This window comes from Lycorma delicatula, chromosome 1 (genome assembly GCF_047948215.1).
Source record: "Lycorma delicatula isolate Av1 chromosome 1, ASM4794821v1, whole genome shotgun sequence".
In the NCBI taxonomy this organism is placed as follows: Eukaryota; Metazoa; Arthropoda; class Insecta; order Hemiptera; family Fulgoridae; genus Lycorma; species Lycorma delicatula.
The window spans coordinates 317,771,767-317,784,109 of NC_134455.1; the positions used below are offsets into that span (position 1 = coordinate 317,771,767).

General features: G+C 33.3%; 1 protein-coding gene across 1 annotated transcript in view; it reads right to left on the bottom strand.

The window, feature by feature from the left end:
* robl (dynein light chain roadblock) overlaps positions 1-7,128 on the bottom strand; it is a 32,170-nt gene extending 25,042 nt beyond the window's left edge. Inside the window, exon 1 of the mRNA XM_075354940.1 lies at positions 6,970-7,128. Coding sequence (XP_075211055.1) covers positions 6,970-6,972 — 3 coding nt within the window. The 5' untranslated portion in view covers positions 6,973-7,128. The remainder of the gene's footprint in view (positions 1-6,969) is intronic.
* Positions 7,129-12,343: the final 5,215 nt, after the last annotated feature.

Here is a 12,343-nt window from a genome sequence, read left to right on the forward strand (position 1 = left end):
ACTTTTTCTAGGTAAAAAGACATGCTTATACACTTATAACAACAGAACTTAATGCCAATGTGAAACTGCCGTAAGCAAGTGAAAATCTGTTTAGCTTACTTCACTTTTTATTTACACTTACAAACTTTTTAACAATCACTTTAATACATCAAAAGAAATTTTTTTGGAAAAAGTTGTGTGAATGGAATTTTTCCAGAACCCAGATTAAATCTACTTGATAGAAAAAAAAAGAAAGAAAAAATTTATAAGATAAATTCCTAGAGTATGGTAATATGGTAAAAACTTTATTGGAAAGACCCATAGAAATAGTCAGAAATAAATTATTAAAATACTCATATGATTGTTACATGTTCCACATAAATAAAATAATAAATAAGGAATAATATACTCATTAAAAATAAAAAAGAGAGGCACTGGTATAATTATATGAAAGTTATGCAGTAAAGAAGTGCATTATTAGATCATTTCAAAAAATGTCATGTGGTTTTACATTAAATTGGTTGCCGTATTATTATTATTAATTTGACTTGGTTAATTTTAATTAATTGGTCTCTGCAATTTTAAACAATTTTTATATTAAAAAAATTTTTTTTTTATGTTTTTATCTCTTGTTGGGATTATAATTTAAAACTTTTAATTTAAATAAGATTTTAAAATTTTTGTATGGGTTTAAAGTATGATAAGTTAAATTTAATCAGTTTTTAAAAATATTTTTAACATAAAATTATAAGTGATTGGGAGATTTGGTGTTATGGATTGCAGGCTTTTAATGGTTTTATAATATATATATATATATATATATATATATGATGTATGCAACTGATGATGCGAATCAAATTTGCAAAAGCGCTTCTGTTATGTAGTAAAATTGGGTAAGTCATCCTATTTCAATTGTTCTGTGCACAGTTGATCTACTAAATTAATTTGTACTGGTACAGAGCAGTATGGTTATTAAAAAAATTGCTTTTAAAAAATAATTTTTAATTTATGTTATGCAATTTTAATTTATTTAATTTTATTAAAGAATTTATAAAATGTGTGTGGGTGTGTTTTCTTGTTTTTTTTTCTATATCATATCTTGAGGTAAGATATTCAGATCAACAAGGTATTACTTGTGTGAAATTCTCAGGATACTTACTCAACATAATCTGATATTACCCACTTATAAATACTCTAAAACTGAACACAACATAGATTTCAGATTTTTTTTATTGTAGTTCCCAAACCTACAGGTATTGAGACTATATATTTCACGTGTTTTATTCAACTCAAATATTGAAAAAAAACATGCGACTTTATAGCATCTCACTGGGGCCGACTCTTGTGTTATTAATGAAAATACATAAAGGAATGAAATATATCTGTGTAGCTTGATCAGTTATTCAATTAAGCAACAAATTCTTTCTCAAACAAGTTTTTTTTTAAATCAAGTGATATTTTTAAAAATGCCAAAGTTGTAGGGAGAAGTGAAAATGTTTGTGTGCCAATTTTAACTGGTCTGCAACATTTATTCTTTCCTTGGTTCTGGTTTAATAGAAATTAAATAAACAAACTGTACTTGTTTATTATTGCACCGCCACTTTTTTCTTCAGATTTCACAAGAAAACGAATAACATTTATTTAAGATGGAAAAGGTACATTTTTTATGAAAAATAAAAATTGCAAAATACTTTAGATTATGTTGACTCTGTGTATTAACGAATCGTACATATATCGACATAACCTAACCAAACACAACCTATGCTCACTAACCTTGTCTATTATGCATATTATACACTATTTAATGCTAATCAGATGAGGTTAGTGAGAGAAGAGAGTGTAGTTCATGTTTGGTTAGGTTATATTGATATACATACAATTCGCCAGTACAGGGAATCAACATAATCTAAACAACAAAACCTTTTCCTTTCTTTTTCCTGTTTAGCCTCCGATAACTACCGTTTAGATAATTCTTCAGAGGATGAATGAGGATGAGTGTAAATGAAGTGTAGTCTTGTACATTCTCAGTTCGACCGTTCCTGAGATGTGTGGTTAATTGAAACCCAACCACCAAAGAACACCGGTATCCACGATCTAGTATTCAAATCCATGTAAAAATATCTGGCTTTACTAGGACTTGAACGCTGTAACTCTCGACTTCCAAATCAGCTGATTTGGGAAGACGCGTTAACCACTAGACCAACCCGGTGGGTTTAAACAACAAAACCTACACTCACTTTACCTGCTAAGAGATATTTTTTGTTTACTATATTTAATACATTGTTTTTTGACAAACTTGCATAACAAAAAAGGAAAAAAGTGGCGGTGCATTAACAAACAAGTACCGAAACAAACTTCTGAGCTCTACAGATATAGTAGAATTAATTGTAAAAAAAAATTATTTTTTTTATATAGTGCTACAGGTTTATTTTATTGCATCTACTCTATAAAATGTGTGTGTGATGAAATAAAGCTAAATTTTTAGAAAAATCAAATCAGAAAAATAATTATAAAGAGTAGCCAATAAATAAGCACTACAGCATATAAAAAAAATATAATTTTTTTAAATCTGGTACCAATTAAATTTCAGCAGACAGCACAGGACAACCTATTTCATTATTTTTTTGTTCTTTTTAATAATGCTTCAGTGTTAACTGGAGAAATCTGTTACTTAACAATCTAGGTTTGTTGCAATTTGTTAACTATGTTAACCACTTTTTTTCACCACAAAATATAACATGCAAGTTAATACAATGTATAAAATCTTAAATAAATCTAATATTTGCAAATGTTAATAAATGCTTCAAAACATTTACATATCAAAAATGAACATCAATCTGAAAGATGCTGATGTTTCCATTTTAGGCTTACAGTAACATGTTGTTGAAAGTTTAAAAAAACAATAAGTATTTAACAGTAGAATTACTAAAATAAATAGTAACAGCAAAACAAAAGCAGTACCAAAAACATTATGACAATTTCTAATGTCGTTCATAATGGAAAAAAGGAAGTCTGAATCAGAGAAAATTAACTAAGGAGCTAAGAAATTTTATTAAAAGCTGCATACTCTATTAAGGCATCTATCTATCCTGAAATAAAAATAAAATTAATTTTAATTTGAATGATAGTTTTAATGTATACTAAACTGAGAAAGCAATTAAACACAAAAGGGGATGAAAATTTAATAGTAGTTGGAGATTGGAATGTAAGCATCGGAAATGGCATGGAAGAAAATATTGAGGGTAAATAAAGGCTGAGCAAAAGTAATGAAAGAGGAGACCAACTATTTGAGTTTTTGTAAGAAGTATAATTTAGTAACTGTCAACACCCAGTTTAAAAATCATAATAGAAGAATATACACATGGAAAAACCAGGCGATACTGCAAGGTATCAGATGGATTATATCATGGTTAAACAAAAATTTAGATATCAACTTGTCAACTGCAAAGCATATCCAGGCATATGCAAAGCATATTGTTCACTATCAATGGATAGTGAACATTATTTAGTGATAATGAAATGTAGATTGGGGTTTAAAAGGCTGAAGAAAAGGTGCCAGATGAATCAGTGAAGATTTTGGGGAGGACATCACAAGAAGTCTGAGTAAAAAGGATAAGGTAGAAAATATATAAGAAGAATGTTAAAAAGGAAATTCTTAAATCAGCAGAAGCGAACTTAGGTGGAACAAAGAGAACTGGTAGAAACCTCGGCTATCAGAGGATATATTGCAGCTGATGAATGAGCAGTGAAAGTATAAAATTAGCAAAAGAACAGTGGATTAAGATAAATGTTCAGAAGTGTAAAGAGAAATAATCATTGGTAAAACAGACAAGAACATAAAGGAAAGTTAAGGAGAATCTTGTATTACATAAGTTAAAATGTGTTTAATAAAGATGGTTCACCGATTTCTAACACAAAAGAAAAGGTAGATAGGTGGGTGGAACATATTGAAGAGTTATACTGAGGAAATGAATTACAAACTGGTGATAGAGAGGAAGAAGAGGATGAAAAGGGAGATAATCCTGAGATCTGAATTTAATAGAGCATTAAAGAATGAATGGGAGAAAGGCTCCTGGGATAGATGGGATACCTGCAGAATTAATGCGCGGTACAGGCAAGAAAGTGATAGATAGATTATACAAACTGGTGAGTAATATTTATGAAAAAGGGAATGTTCCATCAGACTTCAGAAAGAATGTTACTGTCATGATACCAAAGAAAGCAGGAGCATAAATGTGAAAAATACAGAACAATTAGCTTAACTACTCATGCATCAAATATCTTAACTAGAATTCTGTACAAAAGAATTGAGATGAGAATGGAAGAAGTATCAGGAGAAGACCAATTTGGTTTCAGGAAAAGTATAAGGACAAGAGAAGTAATTTTGATGCTCAGATTAATAGTAGAAAGAAGATTAAAGAAAAACAGATGAAGTCCTATGCAAGAATATCACATAAAAATAAACAAGAACAAAACGAAAGTAATGAAATGCAATAGAAATAAAGTAGATGGACCACTGAATATAAAAAATAGGATGAAATAAAATTATGGAGGTAGAAGTTTATTATTAGGGAAATAGAATTACTAAAGATGGATAAAGCAGGAGTGATATAAAACACCAAATAGCACGGGCGAAATAAGCTTTCAGTCAGAAATATAATTTGCTTACATCAAAATATGTTTACAGTATAGCTTTATATGGAAGTGAAATTTGGATGATCACTGTACCTGAGAAGAACAGATTATAAGCTTTTGAAATGTGGTGCTACAGGAGAATGTTAATACTGTTAAGAAAAAAGTAAAAAAAAAAAAATGGGTGGATAAAGTGACAAATGAAGAGGTATTACAGAAAACTGATGAAGAAAGAAGCATTTGGAAAAATACAGCTAAAAGAAGAGGCAGACTTATATGCCACATCTTAAGGCATCCTGGAATATTCGCTTTGACATTGGAGGGACAGGTACATGGGAAAAATTGTGCAGGCAGGCAACACTTGGAATATGTAAAACAAATTGTTAGGGATGTAGGATGTATATTGAAATGAAACAACTGGCACTAGATAGGAAATCTTGGAGAACTGCATCAAACCAGTCAAATAACTTAAGACAAAAAAATGTATAATTTTATTCATCTGAATTTTAAAGAATTTTGATAACTTAATACTGGAACTATAATTTGAGTCATGTTAGGGAAAGACAAAAACAGTGTTAAACTTAAGAAGCTCCATCACTCAGTAGTTTATACTAGATGCATATGTTTGGGAGTAGTAAAATAATGTTGAAGATGTTGGTACAACTGGGGCTGTAGTGGGCAGGACTGTTTATTGTCTGTATGTTTGAGTATTGGCAGTTTGTGTTGAGCTTTGGCTTTTAAACAAGGTGCATAATCATGTACTGTTGTTCATTAAAATGCAGTCAACTGCTGCAGAACATATACTGGTGATGGAAACCTATTTAGAGATGAATCTCATGTTGTGTGTCAGCGCAAGTATTTTGTATTTTGAAAAGAAATCACCAGTAAAAAGTATTATTCAGTAGTTAAAGAATTTTGTGAAACAGGTTCGATGTTAACACCAGACATGGGTCAGTTTTAATGACATAATTCATACATTAAAGCAACAGTTACAAGATCTCATAAATTTTTACAGAGTCTAAGCAGGAAAGGAAGATTTCACTAGGTTTGGCCCATACTAGGAGGAGAATGCTGAAATGTTATCAATATCAAATGCAGGTTTTCCATGAGCTAACTAATGCTGATTATGCTAAAAGGGTTCATTACTGTCAATCGTTTAAGAACTTCATTAGAAACAACAATGGCATTTTAGATCTAGTGTTTTTAAAAGCATGGTTTCACCTATGTTAATAGTAAGAACTAATGGACCAGGGATACTGAAAACCAGCACATTTTCTTTGAGTTTCCTCTATACCCACAAAAAATAGGCATTTGGTGTGCAATTTAGTGCACATTTGGTGCGGTGAAGGATCCTTGTTTTTTAAAAAAAAGACTGTGGATGCTGCCATCTACCAAGAAATTATTCCCCAGTTCATACTGCAAGAGGATGAGCATGACTGTTGGTTGTAACAGGACAGCACTACTTGCCATACAGTTAACTATTGTGGGGATGCCACAGGATTTTGTCAGTGAAAGAATCATTTTTAAAGACTGTGGCCAGCAAGACCCCCTTATCTGATTAGACCAAACTTCTTTCTGCAGGGCTACTCGAAATAAATTATTTACGGAGCCATCTACACACCTGTAGCAAGCGAAGACAAACATTACCAATGTTATCCAGGAAATATGAAATGGTATAGCAAACAAAAGTAGTCAGGAACATGGTCAAACATGCTGACTAGTGCACTGAAGTGGATGGACATCTCTTTAACAACTATAAATTATAATGTTAGTGTTTGCCAGTAAACTATTATTTAAAGAATAAGGCTTCCTTTTAAATTGACACCTTGTATGTACTGCGGCTCTCAAGGTACATAAGACTACAATGTCACAGAAATAAGGTTAAATTATTGTTGAGATTAATTACAGCAACCAAAATAATATATTTTTGTACTGTTCACATTGAAATTTCTTTACGACTAAGTAAGTTTTTTAATCAATTCAGAAATATTTAGTCTACTGCTTGTTCCAAAAACAAAACAAAAGAAACTATGACAACATCCAATTTATCAGTTACTAATTATTTCAGGCTTGCAACAAATAGCATCGGCTATCTGTTTAACACCAGCAACCATGGTACGGATTTTGAATTCGAAGTTCTAATACATTGTAATCAAGAATATAATTATAAAGAAAAATATTGGAATGCCTAAAAAATACCACTATTATAACCTTTTAAATTCCTGAAAATTTAGTATATATTTAAAAATATAAGCAAAATAACCTCAAACTCGGGCAATTATACAAAACGGTATAATTGCGTAAGTCTATAATAACTTTTATTTATTTCAATTGTATAATAATTATTTTTAAACTCACCATTTTCGAAAAGTTAAAGTTATACCCTGTTCAAAAATAAATTAATAAACATAAATGTAAAATTGATTTCGCCACAGAAATTAACGACTTAATGCTTTCATAGAGACAAGTTAATACGGTTCAACATTCCCATACGTATTCCACAGAGGAAACATAATAATAACATTCAAGAATAATAAAGGAACATAACAGAATTTTATATTATTCTACAGTGAATGAATAAGTATTTTCTTCTTCCTGATAAATATTAAAGTTAACATAATTTCATGTTAATAATAACGTTAGCGTATCTCAACAACGAAGACACAAAATAAAATTTTTAAATACTTTAATTATTTTTTCAAGATTATAAATAATCACACTCAAATTGCAATTAAATCATTCATCCAAACGACAATTCGCATATAATTTTCTAGCTGCCGTCAAAATAAATTAACACTACAGTTTGACGATATTATTTATTCATCTACTTTTTTTAACCTCCGGGACCACCGATCACGTATTGCTTCAGCGGATGAGCTGAATGAAAATTTTGTAGGTGTGAAAAATGCCATGCCTGACCGGGATTCGAACCCGACACCTCCGGATGAAGGCCGAAATGCTACCACTCGCGCCACGGAGGACGGCATTTATTCATCTATTAGATACCCCGAACATGCCTGGATATGTTCAAAGTGTCTTCGAAACAAATCCAGTAAAATAATATCACGCATTTTCTTTACTGTTATCTTTCATCGTTATATGAGGAATGTAAAAATAAATAAACAATGTACCGAGAACTTGTTTCCCGGGTAAACTAAATTTTCGGCATTATTCCATACATTTTTCTTTTTCTGTTTAGCCTCCGGAACCACCGTAAGGTATTAGTTCAGAGGATGATATGTATGAATGTAAATAGAGTATAGTCTTGTACAGTCTCAAGTTGACCATTCCTGAGAGGTGTGGTTAATTGAAACCCAACCACCAAAGAACAGTGTTATCCACGATCTAGTATTCAAATCCATATGAAAGTAACTGCTTTAACTAGGATTGTTCCTTAGAACTCTCGACTTCGAAATCAGCTTTATTCCATACTACCCTATGACAATAATTACGTTTTTATGATTTCATTTTCACGATAGCCAATCTACCTTCACCAGAAAACAACTTTGTTACAACTTTTTTCTAAGCAAATAACCTTCAGTTATTAAAAGGAATAATGCAATAAGGAGTTTATGGTATCTTTATCGTTAATTCCAAACCAAATTAAAATTAGTAACCATGTTTTAATAAAGCACGGCATCAAGCTAATTGTTTTGTTAAAATATTAATTCAAGGTTTTATGAAAAATAACATTATTAAAAAACAACGTAGGTGTATAAAACATCAAAAATGTTAAGAAAAATAAAATTTTGTTTTACTGGCATTACTACCGCCACCATCTTATTCGGTCGCCGTAAAGCATAAAATCGAATGTCTGTGCCACGAAGGGCTACTGAGCCTCAAACAGTTTAAGCGACCAGTCACTAACTAGCTCCTGGAGCTAACCTAATAAATAGCGTGTAACCTAAATAAATGGTGTGAACGGAATAAGTGTGGTGCAATACACCACTCGCTTTTGTATCCCGCCGTTCACTTGTCATATATTAACTAAAACTGGATAGGCGAACCCCGTCTATACTAAAATGTATGACAGTCATAAATTTAAAATTTATATCGTCAAAGACAGCAATTCGCTGCCACTTCTACGTCGCTGAATGTCAGCAAATAGCTGTCCAACATTTACAGTGGTTGAAGCTATTGACTGATGGCCAGCCATATCTCTAAGATAGCCTCGTACAGGAGTGTGGTGAGAGTCTTTTCCCTTAAGAAAATACTGATGCGAGTTGAACAATGCAATTGCATCAAGGAACATCCACATGGTCCGACAATGCGGCTCACGCCACATTGACTCGTCGCTAGTGCGTGGCCAATTTTCCACTTGATCTCTAAGTCCCAGAACAGCTCTATTTCTCTCCCCCCCCCCCCCAGAGCGGGGCAGTCAAACATCATATGTTCATTTGATTGGACCTCCCCGCAGACGCACAGCTCATCAGCTGACAGGCGGAACCGAAAGAAATATTGGTTTAAATTTACATGGTTAGTGAGCACCTAGGCTCCTGTTGGACTTAAAAATGTACTTGAGGCGTACCATCCACCCAGATTTAGTATAAATTTATAGAAGGATCGTCCCTTAGTCGTGGTCTTCCATTCCTGCTGCCATACTTCCACCACGAGGCTCTGAAGCCTCTTCCGTAGGCGGGAGATGGGCAACTGTTCGACATTTAGATCCGGTGCATTGTGATCACCGTTCCGCTCCAGTACTGGCCGGGCTTGAAACCGCATTCCAACCTCTTCACAGTCTTCACAACCTATTCGCAGTCTCCACATGGTTGCCCAAACTTTCACCACTAAATCGATTGGGAGAGCCTTTCCCAATATGCTAGTAGCTCGTAGGAGGTTGTTTTAAAAACACAAGTGCCTTCAATTAAGGCTCTGCGCTGGGCACTCCTTAATTTTAGAATACGTGCTCTATTCCTGTCCAACCTGCGTCTATACGGACGCCGCGAAAGTGATCATACTCTCGAAGATACCACGATACACCATGTACAATTGACAACCCGAGAGCCCATAGTCTTTCTTAGCTATATTAAGCTTGTGCATCACAGAGACGGCATCCACTACTACTTGTTTAATATGGTTGTTAAACAGCAACTCTTCATCAAACAAAACACCTAGGTACTTATGAACTCTAACTCGGCTAGTCAGCCGAGTTAGAGTTTATATTTAATGTGGGAGTTCTGACTGTACGATAATTTGTTTGCACGCTTCGGAAGCATATACTTCGTCTTGGGCACAGAAATCCTTACATTTTGGTTGTCCATCCAGCCCTCTGCGGTTGACAAGACCGTCTGCGATCTTTCTTCTAGCTGTGGTTGTGAATTATCACGAACTAAACGGAGACAGTAATCAGCGAAAGTCTGGGCCTTGACCCTTTCCCAGAAATCCGTCAAAAACCAGGTTGCACAGCAGGGGACTGAGAACGGAACCCTGCGGGCTTCCCCTGGTTACGGATTTTTCCATAACTAGGGGCGCATGCTTGAACAGAGCCGTGCGATCAGACAAATAATCTCGCACCATGGCCTGTAGCGCTTTGGGAACATAGCAGCGTTCCAACTCAGTGGACAGAACTCCAGCACAAGGAAGAAAATGCTGCCTCTATGTCTTTAAAAATTGCCAAAACATATTTAGAGTTGCTTTCCACCTCGGCAAGAACATTTAAGATGCAATCCTCAATACCAACCTCTTTCATGAAGCCATATTGGCCTTGGTTTAGAAAATTGTTCAGCTTAATACTTTCCTGGAACCGAACTGAAAAATGGCAAAAACTGAAAAGTTTCAAAAGTTAAGAATTACTGATATGCAACAAATAGTTTCAAATATAGGGTACAAAGTGTTATATGCAGTTGTTTTGAGTAATCAGGTTTCAAATGTTGTAGTTAATTATTTTTAGAATTTACATATCAATTACAAATTAGGTGAGTTTATCAATAGTTACAGGATTTTCACTTACGTGTCTTCTGTTAATAAACAGAAGATATTAATTAAAATTAGCTTTTTAATTGGTATTTTTTATATTCATCTTATAACAATAATAGTAATTCTATTTTCCATAATAGCATAACTACAGAAAAATAACAATATAACATGAATGGGATTTATCAAATTAATGTAATAGAAACAAAAACAACTTTTCCATTAAAAATATACATATAAGATAATTTAAACCAACATTAAATTTAAGCAAGACAAAGTTGTTATCCCCACAAAGCCATGACACTAAATGTTCATCTGCTTGGTTGACAGATAAAAAAAATTACAATAATAATTTTGTCAGTCTCAAGAGAAAATCAGGTTTCTAGAAACATAAAACTTTTATTAACAGATGTATGGTTTTATCAAGACAAAAATATGGTCTATGATTTTTTATTTTACATTATATACATAACTTTACTGTAATTATATACTACAATGAAACAGTATAATTATAATAAATCTTAAGGTGCATAATTTGTAATATTAAAATAAAAGTAATTCAGCATTTTTCCACCATCCCTTCCCACCTCTCTTTGGGGGATGGGATTTGGCAAGGAGCACAGTACTATATTATTACTTCTTCTTCTTATCCTGGTGTTACAGCTATCCTGGTGTGAGCTTGGGCTATGGCCTCCTCCAATCTTCTGTATCTCGCACCTTTCTCCATCTTCTCACTCCCATTGCTGTTCCTACTCTCGTTTGTTTTCTATATGTCCATTTTTGTCATCCATAATTCCAATCCTGATCAGAGGCTCATTGTTTGGTTTCATAGCAGTTTTCTTTTCAAAGGCAGAGTTGCTAACACGCCCAACCCCCAACCTGGAGGACCAATGGATTTTCTTTTAAGAGTTCCATTCTCTTACACAGACTGCTTCCTCTTCAGTTTACAGAGCTCTATCTACCCTGGATTTTATTCAGGTTATCTCCCTATGCTTATCCGCCCCTTCCATCATTGGGAAATCTTCCTCTTCCACCTTCAGGGCTGTTGGGCATCCTCACTGGTTTTTGTCCATCCTAGGTATTTTATTTCCTCAATACTCTCCAACCAAAGTTAGCGAGCATACCTCATCACCAGGGGTGGCCCCTGATAGCACATCAAGCAACAGTCGTGGTACTATATTATTACTAAGTCATTGTAGTTGCATGATCGGTGGTGTGAAGTTATTGAAACAATTTTATAATTTTGTTCAATAATTCAGCCTATTTACAAAGCTTCTACTGAAGTAAAAGCAACCTGTTTATTATTATTATTATTTTTTTTTTTAAATATAAATAAGTATGAATTGTGACCAGTATTTTTAGAAAAGAGAAAATGCCATTAGGTCAAAAAGAATTTTGTCTCATGCAGGTGAACCAGTATTGAAATACTTACAGACCAAATGGTGCAGAGGAGTTTTGTTTTAAAGATCATAATGTTGCACAATCCTTGGATATAAAAATCCACGCAAAGCAGTAATAAATACTGTAGCAATAAAGTAAGAGTAATTAGCAAGTAATAAGTAAATGCAATTGAAACACATTGGATAGCATCAATTCAATAGACACTTAAATACCATCTAATTGACATCGAACTCAATTTTCATTTCTGAGCCTGACTTATATGGATTAATTACACATCCTAAAAAAGAAAAAGGTGTTGAATTTAAATACTGAGTTTATGAAAGTGTGTTACGGTCTTTGCGAAGATTGGACAGTATTTGATTGTAAAAAAATCCCTTTTGGCACATCGGAAGGTGGAGGTAGACTTCACCAGTGCTAA